The 18,841-nt window shown below is 40.6% G+C and overlaps 1 protein-coding gene across 1 annotated transcript in view; it reads right to left on the bottom strand.

Moving 5' to 3' along the window:
- chsy1 (chondroitin sulfate synthase 1) overlaps nt 1-18,841 on the bottom strand; it is a 98,772-nt gene that overhangs the window by 77,027 nt on the left and 2,904 nt on the right. Inside the window, exon 2 of the mRNA XM_061963745.2 lies at nt 16,984-17,479. Within this exon, the coding sequence (XP_061819729.2) occupies nt 16,984-17,479 (496 nt within the window). The remainder of the gene's footprint in view (nt 1-16,983; nt 17,480-18,841) is intronic.

Below are 18,841 nucleotides of genomic sequence, written 5' to 3'. Positions count from 1 at the left end.
GAAACTCGATTTTGCATGTCACTATAAAGTTATATAAGCCTTGCTTGTTCAATATTCAATGCAAAACGTGTTTGGGTCCCTATTAAAAGGTTAATTTGTTCAACCTTGGCCCGCGGCTTTGTTCAGTTTTAAATTTTGGCCCACTCTGAATTTGAGTTTGACACCCCTGATGTAGACACATAGAATCATCATACTGCTGTGATTATATGCATCAAGTGTTCATTCAAGGCTAACGCAAAATATCGAGATATATATCGTGTATCGTGACATGGCCTAAAAATATTGAGATATTAAATAAAGGCCATATCGCCCAGTCCTAATTAGATTCCAAACTTCTTCTAATATGGTCTTTCTTTCACTCAAACGCTCACTCATCCGTATCACCGTTACAAGCTCAGGAATTTGCATGCACTTTGCGCGGCCCATTAATCTTTTATTTTGATTATAATATTTTTATGATCGTGAGAAGAAATTCCAACAGATATGATAAATCACAGGAACATTCATTATGTTTTGCAACCAGAAGGATGAAACAGTGTAGCTGTTAAACGACAAAATCAAAGAATGAACTAAATGAACCAGGTTTCAAACAGAGTGTCTCATTAGATTAGAACATAAATGTTTGCAGGCCTGAGGCGTGGCTGCCATTCTAATGAGCTTCCATTATTGATCTGTCATCGATAACATGAGAGAGAAAAAAGGAGGGCACTTTTTCTTTGTGAGTGCTGGGACGTCATAATGGGATGTTGAAACTTAGGAGCAGCTCTCGTGCACACTGGAAAAAGACGTGGCTTTTCAGGCATTTGAGTCCATGCATCATTGAAAGATGAAAGGAAAATTACAGCAGGGTGTCCAAAGTGCGGCCTGGGGGCCTTTCGAGACCCGCAATTACATTTTTTTAAGGGCTCACAGCATATTTGAAAAATACCTTTAGAAAAAAAAAGCAAGCAGGCTGTTTTATTTTTCTTTTCTTTAAAGGGGAACATTATCACCAGACCTATGTAAGCGTCAATATATACCTTGATGTTGCAGAAAAAAGACCATATATTTTTTTAACCGATTTCCGAACTCTAAATGGGTGAATTTTGGCGAATTAAACGCCTTTCTATTATTCGCTCTCGGAGCGATGACGTCACAACGTGACGTCACATCGGGAAGCAATCCGCCATTTTCTCACTTTCGTCGGTGTGTTGTCGGAGGGTGTAACAACACTAACAGGGACGGATTCAAGTTGCACCAGTGTCCCAAAGATGCGAAAGTGGCAAGAAATTGGACGAAATTTGTTCAAAATACGAGGCTGTGGGGAAAGCCGACGAAATGGTCAGTCGTTTGTTCCGCACACTTTACCGACGAAAGCTATGCTACGACAGAGATGGCAAGAATGTGTGGATATCCTGCGACACTCAAAGCAGACGCTGACATCAACTCCAAAACTGGACAGATCAGGTTTCAGGAAAAGAGAGCGGATGAGGGTATGTCTACAGAATATATTAATTGATGAAAACTTTATTCATTACTCGCTGTTTTACGTAAATTATTATACATAAACTGTGTTTACCAATAATTTAGCTTAAAAACATTTATTTTTTTCAATCATTCGAGTACATTCGGGTAGTCTTGTGCAATGCAGTATGTTGTGTCTATTTAGGTATGGTTAACCTGAGTGCTGAAATCGTGGAAAAATATATGTTCTTAGCGCGCCTGAAATGAACTGTCTGCACTCTCAAAGTGCATGTTGTTGCCAAATGTATTTCATATGCTGTAAACCTAGTTCATAGTTGTTAGTTTCCTTTAATGCCAAACAAACACATACCAATCGTTGGTTAGAGGTCACTGCTCAAAAAAAAATAATTGATCAAAATCAATGTTATGAATTATTGACCTATTCAAGGCTCAAAATTACTTTACATCAAATCTTCTACTTTGAATTTTTTTCTGGGAAAATTATTGCATACTTTGTGTGTTTGCCATTAAAAAAAACTGTTTTCTTTGCCAAAAAAGGCCATAAAACAAATATGAAAAAAGAATATAAACCTATAATCGACGGATAGATCTGAATGTGATCTAGACACTAAAACGTTGAAAGTAAGGGAAACAATGTATGACATTTAACATTTATGAGTGGAGCTCTTTTGGATCCCTAATAATTTGTGTTTTTTGTTTTTTTTTTAACTTTCATTTCTCAAAAAATAATAATGAATGATGTTTTGAATTGTTGAATTATTTTAAGTCTCCTAGTAGTATGTTGAAGAGGTTAATTTGGCATACTGATGTGTATTTATAAATAGTTGATTTATATAGGCTAGTAAGGTAAAGTTTTGTACCTGAAACTTGTCAGGTACAAAACTTTACCTCACTAGCCTATATTAATCAAGCATTTATAAATATTTAAGTCTCCAATTACCTCACATCAAATTTTTTCACTTTGAATTTAAAAACATTTTTTGGGGGTGGGGGGGATATTGCATGTTTGTGTTTTTGCCATTAAAAAAAACAATGTTTTCTTGGACTAAAAAAACATTTTTGATTTTACTTACCACTAAGTTGCTCTGGAAATTTAAGCGTTGAATAATAATTACCGTATTTTTCGGAGTAAAAGTCGCTCCGGAGTATAAGTCGCACCGGCCCGGCCGAAAATGCATAATAAAGAAGGAAAAAAACATAAGTCGCACTGGAGTATAAGTCACATTTTTGGGGGAAATTTATTTGATAAAAGCCAACACCAAGAATAGACATTTGAAAGGCAATTTAAAATAAATAAAGAATAGTGAACAACAAGCTGAATAAGTGTACGTTATATGAGGCATAAATAACCAACTGAGAAGGTGCCTGGTATGTTAACGTAACATATTATGGTAAGAGTCATTCAAATAACTATAACATATAGAACATGTTATACGTTTACCAAACAATCTGTCACTCCTAATCGCTAAATCCATGAAATCTTATATATGTAGTCTCTTACGTGAATGAGCTAAACAATATTATTTGATATTTTACGCTAATGTGTTAATAATTTCACACATAAGTCGCTCCTGAGTATAAGTCCAAACTATGAAAAAAACTGTAATGACTTATGTTTGACATTTTTATGACGGAGACCCTTTCGAGTCCCGGAAACAAAACATGAGGCATAAAGCTTAAAAATATATGTATATTGTATTGTTTTTTTCCAGTGTGTGCGGCTCTCAGTGGAAAAAGTGTGGACACCCCTAAATTACAGTATGCAGAACACATGGCGAGACAATGCTGCTGGGACGTTTCAGACCCGAAGAAAAATGTTCTTAAATAAATGTGCTTTTTAAAAGAATGCATTCATACAACACTACACTAGCTCACGCAACATTGCTACAAGCCCACCATGCTTTTAAACATGCTGGACTGTCCTAGACTATGAGGAGACACACTGGGGAAAAAGATGTCTTTGACATTCCTCCCTTTAAAAGTTGTGTTGATTATTTGCGGTTTAAAAACACCACAAACGTGGCAGCAACAACTCTGTGTGTGTGTGTGTGTGTGTGTGTGTGTGTGTGTGTGTGTGTGTGTGTGTGTGTGTGTGTGTGTGTGTGTGTGTGTGTGTGTGTGTGTGTGTGTGTGTGTGTGTGTGTGTGTGACCGCAGAGACGAATGCATGTTGAGACATTGCTCAAAGGAGTTGTGTGACTTCCTGTGTGCGGTTCTAATGAAAGAGACAAAACACACACACGAGACCAAGCTCAACAGGGAAGTTCCAGAACTTCTCAAATCTTCGAGAGTGCGATCGAAAGACATTTTAAGGGAAAAGTGAAAGACCTTCTGTATGAGACACGTGTTGTTGAAACTACTTTGTCCGTCTTGTTTTAAAAGCGGGAGGCACAAAGGCCTGCAGTGACACAGCGGTTTGGAGAAGAAGTCCGTTTAAGCTGCCGTGACTCAGCATGATGCGCTCGCCTCTTCACTAAAACAACCGCAAGCGAGAGCGAACAGCAGCAGGCCTCGGGGTGCAATGCATGCTGGGAAAGGTGTCACTACCACCGCAACCAACTACTGGCTTCTAACTTATGTCCAGAAACCACAACTGTCCATCACGCTAGTAACACCACGTTGCCATGGCAATCAGGGCTGCAACAATTAATCTGCTTAGAAAAAAGCTTTAATTCATCTTTTGTTGATTCTATTACCGTATTTTCCGGACCATAGGGCGCACCGGATTATAAGGCGCACTGCCGATGAGCGAGTTTTTAATACAAAAGGCGCACCAGATTATAAGATGCATTAAAGGGGTCATATTATTATTATTTTTTTTCTAAATGTAAAACACTTCCTTGTGGTCTACATAACATGTAATGGTGGTTATTTGGTCAAAATGTTGCATAGATGATGTTTTACAGACCATCTTCAAGCCGCTTTCTGACAGTCGCTTCAGGATGCGACGTTTTGTGGGCGGTCTTATTTACGTGGCTCACCTTCGGCAGCGTCTTTTCTCCGTCATCTTTGTTGTAGCGGTGTAGCGTGCAAGGACGAGGGTGGAAGAAGTGTCAAAAGACGGAGCTAACTGTTTTAATGACATTCAGACTTTACTTCAATCAATAACGGAGCACCATCTCCTCATCCGCAACAACAAGGCCGGAAATGTGTCCCGTGAAAAACCGTCCGACCGGAACTCTCTAATAACTAAAGTTCCTTGGGTGAATAATGTAAACTCACTACACCGGTATGTTTTAGCGCTTTCATGGCGAGTTTACTGACAGATATAAGTAAGAACTTTACACTACTTTATACTAGAAATGGCAACAGCGGAGGATGAATGTCCCATAACAAGAAGATAGAGAAAAAGAAGAAGCTTATCGACCACGGACGACAAAGGCGGAAGCGCGCACATTTTCAGGACTTATGCAGATCCCAAATACGCATCAACAGGTACCAGAAGGTGAGAAGAGTTGCTTTTGCATAATATTGCAAAAAAAAAACGCCAGATAATATGTCTTATCTTTTACACACACCATAATAATACTTGTATGTTGAAGCACAGCACAATCCATCAAGCGGTGCGGCTTCAGAGCTTACCAAAGTCGTACTAAAACATTTTGATAGATTTTTGATCGCCGTGTGTAATTATCTATATTTTCCATCCATCCATCCATCCATTTTCTACCGCTTATCCCCATCGGGGTCGCGGGGGCTGCTGGAGCCTATCTCAGCTACAATTGGGCGGAAGGCTGTGTACACACTGGACAAGTCGCCACCTCATCACAGGGCCAACACAGATAGACAGACAACATTCACACTCACATTCACACACTAGGTCCAATTATTTAGTGTTGCCAATCAACCTATCCGCAGGTGCATGTCTTTGGAAGTGGGAGGGAGCCGGAGTACCCGGAAGGGAACCCACGCAGTCACAGGGAGAACATGCAAACGCCACACAGAAAGATCCCGAGCGCAGGATCGAACCCAGGACATTCGTATTGTGAGGCAGACGCACTAACCCCTCTACAACCATGCTGTGGAACATATAAAATGTTGGTGTTGTTTACTTGAGTCATACTGCAGTCTACAAGTATCTCTTATGTGTGTCTGCCATCATATTGCAGTCTACACGTATCTCTTGTGTGACTGCCATCTACTGGTCACACTTATTTCACCATGTACCAAATAAAATAGCTTCGAGGTCGGTAAGCACAACCAAAATCATTCCGTACATTTATAAGGAGCACTGTCGAGTTTTGAGAAAATTAAAGGATTTTAAGTGCGCCTTATAGTCTGAAAAATACAGTAATCGTTTAATGGCCGCATGAAGTGCCCGGAACTTTAAATACGCGGACATAGTTTCCGCATAGCCACTGCAATAGAGCGCAGATGAGAGAAATGCTGGTTGGCGTCTAACAATAGAGCAGTGGTTCTTAACCTGGGTTCAATCGAACCCTAGGGGTTCGGTGAGTCGGCCTCAGGGGTTCAGCAGAGCCTCCGCCGCAGCGGTCAAGACACACCAGACTCATGAATTAATTAACGTGGACCCAGACTTAAACAAGTTGAAAAACTTAGTCAGGTGTTACCATTTAGTGGTCAATTATACGGAATATGTACTGTACTATCTACTAATAAAAGTTTAAATCAATCAATCAATCAATCAATCGTGTAAATAAAAACTTCTCCCCATCGGCGTATCTGTACTGTAAAGTTAAAATTTGAATGACAATAAAAAGGAAGTCTAAGTCTAAGTATTATGGATACCCCCAAACAATGTTCCCTCTAATTTTCCATCTGATTTGCAAGTGTGTAATTTGTTGTGAGTTCATGCACTGTGTTGGTTTTGTTCTTTGAACAAGGTGATGTTCATGCACGGTTCATTTTGTGCACTAGTAAAAAAAACATAACTTTGTCTTGAATTTGAAAAAATAAAACATTTTATTTATTTATTTTTTATTTTTCATTAAAGAAGGGTTCGGTGAATGTGCATATGAAACTGGTGGGGTTCGGTACCTCCAACAAGGTTAAGAACCACTGCAATAGAGTTTTTTTTTGTCATAATGCACAAATGGTAGTGTTTCCTACGGATTGCTAATGTACTTGTGGCGGTGGGGGCATGACTAGGGGTACGCCACAAGCATCCATCCATCCATCCATCCATCCATCCATCCATCCATCTTCTTCTACTTATCCGAGGTCGGGTTGCGGGGGCAGCAGCCTAAGCAGGGAAGCCCAGACTTCCCTCTCCCCAGCCACTTCGTCCAGCTCTTCCCGGGGGATCCCGAGGCGTTCCCAGGCCAGCCGGGAGACATAGTCTTCCCAACGTGTCCTGGGTCTTCCCCGTGGCCTCCTGCCACCCTAAACACCTCCCTAGGGAGGCGTTCGGGTGGCATCCTGACCAGATGCCCGAACCACCTCATCTGGCTCCTCTCGATGTGGAGGAGCAGCGGCTTTACTTTGAGCTCCCCCCGGATGACAGAGCTTCTCACCCTATCCCCAAGGGAGAGCCCCGCCACCCGGCGGAGGAAACTCATTTCGGTCGCTTGTACCCGTGATCTTGTCCTTTCGGTCATAACCCAAAGCTCATGACCATAGGTGAGGATGGGAACGTAGATCGACCGGTAAATTGAGAGCTTTGCCTTACGGCTCAGCTCCTTCTTCACCACAACGGATCGATACAGCGTCCACATTACTGAAGACGCCGCACCGATCCGCCTATCGATCTCACGATACACTCTTCCCTCACTCGTGAACAAGACTCCGAGGTACTTGAACTCCTCCACTTGGGGCAAGATCTCCTCCCCAACCCGGAGATGGCACTCCACCCTTTTCCGGGCGAGAACCATGGACTCGGACTTGGAGGTGCTGATTCTCATCCCAGTCGCTTCACACTCGGCTGCAAACCGATCCAGCGAGGGCTGAAGATCCTGGCCAGATGAAGCCATCAGGACCACATCATCTGCAAAAAGCAGAGACCTAATCCTGCAGCCACCAAACCGGATCCCCTCAACGCCTTGACTGCGCCTAGAAATTCTGTCCATAAAAGTTATGAACAGAATCGGTGACAAAGGGCAGCCTTGGCGGAGTCCAACCCTCACTGGAAACGTGTCCGACTTACTGCCGGCAATGCGGACCAAGCTCTGACACTGATCATACAGGGAGCGGACCGCCACAATCAGACAGTCCGATACCCCATACTCTCTGAGCACTCCCCACAGGACTTCCCGAGGGACACGGTCGAATGCCTTCTCCAAGTCCACAAAGCACATGTAGACTGGTTGGGCAAACTCCCATGCACCCTCAAGGAACCTGCCGAGAGTATAGAGCTGGTCCACAGTTCCACGACCAGGACGAAAACCACACTGTTCCTCCTGAATCCGAGGTTCGACTATCCGGCGTAGCCTCCTCTCCAGTACACCTGAATAGACCTTACCGGGAAGGCTGAGGAGTGTGATCCCACGATAGTTAGAACACACCCTCCGGTTCCCCTTTTTAAAGAGAGGAACCACCACCCCGGTCTGCCAATCCAGAGGTACCGCCCCCGATGTTCACGCCACAAGCAAATTAATATAAATGCAATGTGCATTTATTAGAAAAAAAAGAATAAATATCATGGCTCCAAAATACACTAAGAGGCTAAAGTCTGTTTAAGTCAATTAATTGAACAAGCTAATCAATAGTTTAGTTGATAGCTCAGCCTTATGGTAACCAAACTCTTAGTTTAGTTCTGAACTTTCTATGACATCAAAGTTTACTTTATTAACTGTCATTCTTTGTGTTCTGTGAGGGTTACACAACGTGTGGCATTGAAGAGTACGTTCACACCTCTGATTCCACATTTTCCGTCATGTTGATGTGATTTATGATGACATCAACGTCACTTTCAAAAAAGGTTTACGAGAACTTGCCCGCACGTGCCAAAGACGTCGTCCGAACCTCAACAAAGCAACAAGACAAGGGTGACCCGTTTTGTTTACTGTTAGGGTTTATCCCACCCACACACAGACTTCTCCATTCCACCTTGACTGAGACAAAGTGGTGTGATAAAAGCACCACCTCCTTCTCTGAGGCATGGAACACTATTGTATGCTGAGTCATCACACAGGTGTGTTGTGTAAACATGACGTTGTGTACAAGGTGTAGCCCGTCATCACGGGTCGATGCCAAGATGGATGACGGGGAGCTGCTGACCAATCAAAGCTGAAACAGGCTATGAAGTCAATGTGGCAAACGTGTGGGAGTTGAACGTTGTATGACTTTGATCATCAGGTGGAGTGAAATGTTGCTCAAGTCCTTTACTGGTCATATCGCAATAATAGAGCCTCAAACTACTTACAAAAACATTATGATATTATAGTTACATTGAATAGCCCTTTTTTTTTTTTACTTCTTTTAAAATGCCATTTTACTTAAAGACTCAGGACTTTGTCCAATGGTCAGAAGACAGAAATGGCAGCTGGTTGCATCAACTCTATGCTTTTTTAATGTACTTTAATGTTTCCCTCTTGATTGTCATGTGTTTTTACTCGGGCCGTCAAGTGAGTCACTTTTTGAATCAGATTACTCACACCCTTGAACTGTGATTGATCATGATTAATTGCGGGTTATTATTTGCGTGCATAAATAACATTTGCTTAAGAGATTACCAGTATTGGGATGCAAATGCAATTTAGTAGTCAGAATGTCACACAAGAATTTTTTTTTTAAATGTCTTACTGAACTGCAAATCTCTTTTGGTACAATGCGACCGACTCCAGCTCGTTGTGATTACTTACAGATGTCCAATGTTCTCCAGTAAGAAAAATAAATTTGCATTCAGCCAGTAGTTACAACTTGATGCTCTTGTTGGTGTAGTTCAGTTGGTTTATCCTTGTTGTTATTGTGCCTCTCCAAAGTATTGCATGACAGATCCGCTGTGATATGAATTAGGGCGGGGCGATATATCGCGGTTTTGTCTCTGTGCGATATAGAAAATGACTATATCGTGATATTCGAGTATGCGTTCTCACGCAGTTGCTTTTAGCTGCGGGCATTACACTTCAGGCTCTTCCTACTATTTCCTGTCTCTCCTTCTCACAGACAGCAAGCGCAGCTTCTACACACGTCACATACTGTCACGTCATACGTCACATACGTATACGCCCTCGCGGAGCAGAGAGGTAGCAGCATGGCTAACGCTAGCTGTGATGCTAGTGGTAATACGAGCGAAAGAAGGTGCGAATCTGGTAACAAATTAAAGAAGAATTAATTCCCCCCAAAAAACAGCAGGGGGTCCATCGTCTGGCGGTGGTTTGGCTTCAAGTGGGAATATGTCGAACAGACAACCGTAATTTGTCAAGTGTGGAGCAAAAGCGTTGCTATAAAAAGTAGCAGTAGCCTACTGCTAATATGTAGCATCATTTGAAAAGTCCCCTGCTAGTGAATGAAGAGTGCTCACTCCAATCCAAGCCACTATATTTATATAGCACCTTTAAACAACAAAAATGTTTCCAAAGTGCTGCACAACAATATTAAAAACAATATTTACGTACTCCGAACGACAACATCTCCGTTCGGTGCCACAAGTCCACACCATCAAAATGCCGAGGCAAACCTTTCCAGATCAACACCGTAAGAAAAAAATAGTTGTGATTTCCTTCTCTGCATGAAAGTTTAAAAGTAGCATATATTAATGCAGTATGAAGAAGAATGTTTTAATGTAGACACATAGAATCATCATACTGCTGTGATTATATGCATCAAGTGTTCATTCAAGGCTATGTCAAAATATCGAGATATATATCGTGTATCGCGATATGGCCTTAAAATATCGCGATTTTAAAAAAGGCCATATCACCCAGCCCTAATATGAATGACATCTTCTTGCGGGACTTGGTCTTTGTAGATTGTCCGTTTGGAAAAGGCAAAAGTTTCTTTCTTTCTTTAGTTTATTTCGAACATGAACACACTTACATCATAGTACATCACACAATTTCATATCATTTCATTTTACATCATGCCCGAAAAGGAGTAGGAAGAAGCAAAGCTTATTTAATCCTACCCCTTTCCCACTTCAAAGCGTTTACAAATATATAGAATCATTTACTGACTTTTTATATAATAAAATAACATCTATGAATTAGTATACAACAGTTTTGTAATATGTAATTAATTAATTCAGTCATTATTAACATACTGAGATGAAGAATATCTTATTTTCAATAAGGTTGAAAGTATTTCTCATAATTCTTCTTTTTTTGTACTCTGTAAGCACTATTATTTTGAACAACCTCTTAAACTGGATCATATCAGTACAATTTTTAACTTCTTTACTTAATCCATTCCATAATTTAATTCCACATACTGATATGTTAAAAGTTCTAAGTGTTGTACGTGCATATAAATGTTTTAAATTATTTTTTCCTCTAAGGTTATATTTCTCCTCTTTAGTTGAGAAGAATTGTTGTACATTCTTTGGTAGCAGGTTATTGTTTGCTTTGTACATCATTTTAGCAGTTTGCAATTTTACCAAATCACCGAACTTTAATATTTCTGACTTAATAAATAAAGGGTTTGTGTGTTCTCTATATCCAACATTATGTATTATTCTAACTGATCTTTTTTGTAACACGGTTAGCGAATGTAGCGCACATTTGTAGTTATTTCCCCATATTTCTGCACAATAACTCAGATATGGTAACACTAGCGAGCAGTAGAGAATATGTAGTGATTTTTGGCCCAGGACATATTTTGCTTTATTCATTATTGAAATGTTTTTTGCCACCTTATGTTGTATGTTTTGTATATGAGATTTCCAGTTCATTTGATCATCTATTAATACTCCCATAAATCTAGTTTCTTTTACCCTTTCTATGTCTACTCCGTCTATTTGTATTTGTGTATGATGCTCTTTTCTACTATTACCAAATAGCATTATTTTAGTTTTACTGAGATTCAAAGATAGTCTGTTTTTGTCAAACCATCTTTTTAATTTGTTCATTTCTTCTGTTATTATTTGTATTATCTTCTGTGTGCTCTCTCCTGAACAGAAAGCAGTTGTGTCGTCCGCAAATAAAACCAACTTTAAGTCCTTCGTAACCTTACAAATGTCGTTTATATAAAGATTGAACAATCTTGGTCCCAGTATTGATCCCTGGGGTACACCACAGGATATATCTAGCCGTGTTGACATATTTTCACCCATCCTCACATATTGCTTCCTGTTGGTTAAATAACTTCCTACCCAATTCAATACCAAACCTCTGATGCCATATCGTTCTAATTTTCGTATTAAAATATCATGATTAATTGTGTCAAATGCTTTTGTGAAGTCCATGAATACTGCGGCCGTACATTCTTTACCAGTTTAACTTATCTGTGCTACTTTTGATGACAACCTTAATACAGGTCAAGTCTGCCAGCATAGCATTCTCCTCTGCTTGTTGTGGAAGTAGCAACCATGTTACCGGCACCAGCCCCCGAGTAGGGCTGCAACAACTAATCGATTAAATGGATTACAAAAATAGTTGGCGATTAATTTAGTCATCGATTCGTCGGATCTATGCTATGCGCAGAGGCAATGTTTTTAATTTTTTTTATAAACCTTTATTTATAAACTGCAACATGTACAAAGAGCTGAGAAACAATAATCAAAATAAGTATGGTGCCAATATGTTGTTTTGTTTTGTTTTTTCAATAAAATACTGGAAAGGATAGAAATGTAGTTTGTCTCCTCTATCCGATTATTAATCGATTAATCGAAGCAATAATCGACAGATTAATCGATTATCAAATTAATCGTTAATTGCAGCCCTAGCCTCGAGTAAGTGTTTTCCTTTAAGATGGTATTTTAAACTTGATAAGAATGTTTGTCGCTTCAATACCTAGAAGTAACCTCAGTCTTTTCTAAAGTTGTGTTTTGAAGCTACATTGGCCACCTCTCATCGCAATCACAGGCTGTGTAACAATGCGTGCATCTTCCGGGTTAAGCCTTAACTCGAATGTGATTAATCTTCCCTCATTCGTGGTAACGCAATATTTGTTTTATTTTAATAATCAGATGAGTTAACGTTGACAGCCCTAGTTTTTATCTTATTTTTTGCAACCACTGTGAAATAATTACAAAAGTACACTTCATTCATTAACGGTGTTACAAAAAAAGATCAGTTAGAATAATACATCATGTTGGATATAGAGAACATACAAATCCTTTATTTATTGAATCAAAGATACTGAAATTCTACGACATAGTGAATTTGCAAACAGCTAAAATTATACACAAAGCAAACTATAACCTGCTACCCAAGAATATACAACAATTCTTCTCAAAAAAAGAGGAGAAATGTAATCCTAGAGAGAAATGTAATTTAAAACATTTGTATGCACGTACAACACTTAAGACCTTCAGTATATCAGTATGTGGAATTAAATTATGGAATGGATTAAGCAAAGCAATCAAACAATGTACTAATATGATCCACTTCAAGAAACTCTTCAAACTTAAAGTGTTTACAAAGTACAAAGAAGAAGAACCATGATAAACATTCTGAATTTATTTAACTCATCCATTCTTTCATTCTTTCACTCTCAAAATAATCGTACTTTTCTCAACATATGAAATGTAACTTACTTCACCAATTATTATTTATTTACTTATTTTTATTGTGATTACTTATGGAATAAATTGAGAACAGGAAGTGAACAAACGTTTTAGCAACTGTTATGTAAAAGAAAAGGGGTAGGATTAAATAAGCTCCGCTTCTTCCTACTCCTTTTCGAACATGTTGAAAAGAGAAACTGGAGATTGTGATGTATCATGTTGTATGCTTGCATGTTCGAAATAAACTCAAACTCAACTCATCCATCCATCCATCCATTTTCTACCGCTTATTCCCTTTGAGGGCGCGGGGGGCGCTGGAGCCTATCTCAGCTACAATCGGGCGGAAGGCGGGGTACACCCTGGACAAGTCGCCACCTCATCGCAGGGCCAACACAGATAGACAGACAACATTCACACTCACATCCACACACTAGGGCCAATTTAGTGTTGCCAATCAACTTATCCCCAGGTGCATGTCTTTGGAAGTGGGAGGAAGCCGGAGTACCCGGAGGGAACTATATAAATAAAGTGGATTGGATTGGATTGGATTGGAACCCATGCAGTCACGGGGAGGACATGCAAACTCCACACAGAAAGATCCCGAGCCCGGGATTGAACCCAAGACTACTCAGGACCAAACTCAACTCAACTCAACATAATTTCCCTATTGCGGGATGAATCAAATATATCCTATCCCAGTGGTTCTCAAATGGGGGTACGCGTACCCCTGGGGGTACTTGAAGGTATGCCAAGGGGTACGTGAGATTTTTTTTAAATATTCTAAAAATAGCAACAATTCAAAAATCCTTTATCAATATAAATAAAAACCTATCTTTTTTTCCAAATAGTTCAAGAAAGACCACTACAAATGAACAATATTTTGCACTGTTATACAATTGAATAAATCATAAACTGATGACATAATGCTGTATTTTACTTCTTTATCTCTTTTTTTCAACCAAAAATGCTTTGCTCTGATTAGGGGGTACTTGAATTTAAAAAAAATTCACAGGGGAGTACATCACTGAAAAAAGGTTGAGAACCACTGTCCTATCGTATCCTAAGACAACAAGGAGTCCAGTCCAACAGTGTAAAATTACTTCAAATCACAAGCATATGGCCCCAAACATTGTGTGAATGTGATCTCAATTTTTAGGAAGAAAATTGCAATTCCTATTTTTTTGGCGGAATCGTACAACCCTATTCAAATGTCAAACAACGTGGAGTAGAATTCATCACATTTTGGATTGTGGTGAAGGTCTGAGGGTCCACTGTACCCGGTTTAGCGTGCGCTAGTTTATAGAGATAGTAACTGTGTATGGTTATCTATGTTAGATAAACAAGGAGCAGTCACTCGACTGTGAGAACATTCTTTTTACAGATAAAGTTGTCAAAACACAAGAGCGTGTAGAACACAGTTAGCTTTGGCATACACTCTCACTTCATTTACCAGACACACTCAACACTTATATGTGTGTGTAAGAAAAATCATGCAAAAGTGCACAACATTCTCTTCATGTCACGTTGGTGTAGAATTACACTGGCTCGTAAAAATGACATGTAAGCTGCATCCTCCTTACTTAAATGAGAAAACGAGCTTGTAAAAGACCCAACTGGTTCCAATTGCTTCATCACATTCCCTGAACGGACGTCTCACTTCAACCCCAGCACAGAAGAACGCAAAGTGTCTACTAGCATGTGTGAAATATTCCTCGGACTGGCAGACTTATAGTAATGTTACAACATGGAACTTATCATTTTTGGAATCACAGAGAAGCTCCAAAAATAATCTTGCAGCTAGTGTGTCTGTCCACAATGTATGAAAATTGCATTTTTCACATACTCAGACCAGTGTATAGATGACCACATTTGACTCTGTGGGACTATATGGTAACAACAAAAACCTTGATTGTGCTTTTCAAAAGTTTAAAGTACTAAAATATGCATGCCAGGCCACTAGTCGGCGATGTCACTTTGTAATAGAGCTGCACGATTAATCGACGTTGAGGTTTCAATTAGTGCAATAACGTAACCGTGTGAGGCTCAGGTTTTTTGGCTTTTTTTCTTCGCTGTCACCGGCATTTGAGTGACACACGTGTTCGCCGAATCAGAATTGAATTGAACTTCATGTTACTTCATCTCTCCCTTCAAACAGGGAGAAAGTGGACTCAATCTGTGCATCGCTCTCTGAGAACATAATTAACTGAACGCAGTGAGCCCTCTTTTCTGTCATTCACAATCTTTGTCTTGGTGGGCAGAGAGCGACTCAGGGAGACCGCCAGCTTTTTACACAAACAGGAAGCACGGACAGAGCGCCTCGCGACTCACGAGTGAGAAGTTCCGCAAACTAACATAAATTAGGCCAAATGCAGCTGAGATAGGCTCCAGCGCCCCCCGCGACCCCAGAAGGGACAAGCGGTAGAAAATGGATGGATGGATGGATGGAATATTACATAGCCAAATGTCCCATTGTGGGGATATTTCATCTTAAAATCGGATGGGCAATATGAGCCCATCAACACGGACTAATGAGCGAGAATGCTGGCAACAACAAAAAAACAACAACGTCCGACCTCGTTTTTCCAACTGGGAAAAAAAAATGCACTTTAAGATGTTCAATATTTATTTAAGTTAAACTATTGCTTTCAGAAACATTTTATTTTTTTGTTTATTTAGGACAGGAGTTCCCAAACTACGGCCCGCGAAGGGATCCGTCCCGCCAGCGTCCAAAATCCGGCCCGCGAGAAGTCCCAAGTTTAAAAAAATATATGTATATTTTTTTTTTTTTTTTAATCTGTCCTTTCTAATTCATTTTCTACCGCTTGTTACTCTCTGTGTCTCCTAGCCGTTAAGGCATATCATACTGTCTAAAAATGCATTTTACCATCGATAACGTGACATCATTGCGCTCGGAACACATATGTATGTATGTGTATGTATATACATACATACACACACACACACACACACACACACACACACACACACACACACACACAGCGATGAGGTGGCGACTTGTCCAGGGTGTACCCCGCCTTCCGCCCGAATGCAGCTGAGATAGGCTCCAGCGACCCCCCGCAACCCCAAAAGGGACAAGCGGTAGAAAATGGATGGGATATATAAATATAGATATAAATATAAATATATATACATACATACATACATACAGCATATACACATATATATACACACACACACACACATATATATATATATACACATCTAAACACACGCACATACATACATACATACATATCCATCCATTTTCTACCGCTTATTCCCTTCGGGGTTGCAGGGGGCGCTGGAGCCTATCTCAGCTACAATCGGGCGGAAGGCGGGGTACACCCTGGACAAGTCGCCACCTATATATATATATATATATATATATATATATATATATATATATATATATACACACACATACAGCCCGCCCCCCCGTCAAAACGTTTGGGGACCCCTGATTAAGGATAAAGTTATTTACCTCCCAATTACAGTAAAATGGTAAACAATTCTACAGTAATGAGAAATAAGTGCATATCCTTTCAAATGGTTACTTGCATCATTAAGATTATATATCATGATTACATTATAAACACTGTATAGTTTTTATCGATTATTTATTCGGTTTAAGAACATGATGTCCAAAAGCATAAAGCCAAATATTTTTTAATCATTACATATTGTTCTAATGTGTGGCACCTTGACACAAGAATATGTTAACAGTCTAAGAGTAACATGTCTTTCTTTACTCGTTATTTTTGCAGTTTTATGTATAAAATATAAAAATCGTAAATCAATTGCAATTTTGAAAGAAAAAAATCTAAGTTGTTTTCAAACTCCAAGAGTTGAATATTGTGCGTATGATTGATGACCCTGAGTACATGCTTGTCAACTCACACGTGAGCCTCAATGTGAATTCCTGAGGAATAAAAAAAAAAAAATCAGATCAGAACTCACCTCGTAGGACCAGACGCACTGGACCCCCGCAAACCTGCGCACGCAGCGGCCCACCTCCACGTCCTCGTGGGTGGTGTACATCTCCTGCAGACACTGTCGGATGTGAGGCACCATCCTCCTCAGGACCTCGCGGCTCATGATGACCCCCGGGCCCCCCATGCAGAAGTTCTCCCCGGGCTCCAGCGCCAGTTTGCCCAGCTCGTCGCGGGCCCCCATCCCCGTCTGTCCGAGGAACAGAGCCTCGCTGCTGTTGAGGCTGCGCAGGAAATTCTCCAGCTTGTCGCTCTTGATGTAAACGTCGTCGTCCGCCCGCATGAACCACTCGTACTTGTCCAGGTAGTGGTCGTGCATGTACTTGAGCATCATGAACGACTTCTTCTGGGGCGGGTACGAGTCGTCCACGTTCTTCAGGGCCACGATGGGGATGGGGATGGAGGAGTCGGAGCCTTCGCTGGAGAAGAACTCCACGCGACCGGGGATGCTCTGAGCCCACGTCCTGGAAGCACACAACACGCAACTAAATATTGGCTATAATTACCGCATGGTGACTTCAGCCAAGGATAGACTTGACTGTGTTTGGTTAGGATTAGGCTAAAACTGCTTAAGAGGTTTCTACTAAAGCTTGATGTTTACTGGAAAAACACACGCTGGCAGAGATTCAGCAATGGCCTTTTTATTTCTGATAAGACAAAGGATGCACGTGTTTGTCAGTAAATAAACATTAACGACTGTATATAAACAAGGTATTTTGGAAATAAGCTCAGCGAACTAGAAAGAGCCGACCTCAGCCAAGGCCCAATAATTTGGATCAGCACCAAATGCTGTCTTCGGCTAAATGAAAAAGCCGGCCAGATGTTCACATGTTGAAGTTCCTTCATCCTGCGACAGCAGTGATGTGGTGTTCATAGAGGCAGCAGTGCACGTCAAGTCAGGCTTGTGTGTATACGTGCACTGATTAGAGGGTGGGGAGCGTGACACGCCTGTCATGCGGACCGGAGACCTGCACACTCCTTTTCTGTCGCGTATGTCAACTTGACTTATTTGGAAACTGGTGAGTGAAAATGGAAATGTGGTCGGGCTGGAAAGTTTTAATGGAACAGAACGCAGGGGTCAATGGGTTCAAGCTCGGGCTGCACAATTATTTAGAGCTGAAACGATTCCTCGAGTAATTTGATTAAAAAATATATATTTGAGGCTGCCATGAGGTGGCGACTTGTCCAGGGTGTACCCCGCCTTCCGCCCGAATGCAGCTGAGATAGGCTCCAGCACCCCCCGCGATCCCGATAGGGACAAGCGATAGCAAATGGTAGGATGGATGGATATATTATAGGAATTTTCGCTGCCTCGAGGCGCTGTTAATTTTTCTTTTTACGGCATTTTGCCTCGTTTAATAAACAATAGTCAACGCTCACGTTTCGCACGGACTGTTTAGGTCAGGGGCCGCGGCTCTTTCATGCCTTCTGCCTATCCAAGGTTCCGATTACTTCACATCAAATATTCCACTTAGAAAAATATTTTTGGTGGAAGATTTTGCAAATTTGGTAAATAAATAACCCCAAAATGTATATTTTGTTGTTTTCTTACTGTACCGAAAATGAACCGTGACCTCTAAACCGAGGTACGTACCGAACCGAAATTTTTGTGTACCGTTACACCCCTAGTGGAATACATACCTGCCAACTTTTGAAATCAGAAAAACCTAGTAGCCAGGGTCCAGGGGCCGCAGGCCCCGGTAGGTCCAGGACAAAGTCCTGGTGGGGGGTTCAGGGGGGCCGACGCAAAATGATTATTAGCATTCAGACAGGTTAAAATGTTGCTAAAACCATCACTTTTCTATCAGTCTATCATATATGTTGAA

This window comes from Nerophis lumbriciformis, linkage group LG06 (genome assembly GCF_033978685.3).
Source record: "Nerophis lumbriciformis linkage group LG06, RoL_Nlum_v2.1, whole genome shotgun sequence".
Classification (NCBI taxonomy): Eukaryota; Metazoa; Chordata; class Actinopteri; order Syngnathiformes; family Syngnathidae; genus Nerophis; species Nerophis lumbriciformis.
The sequence above is the reverse complement of the archived record's forward strand: the minus strand, read 5'-3'. Positions and strand labels throughout refer to the sequence as shown.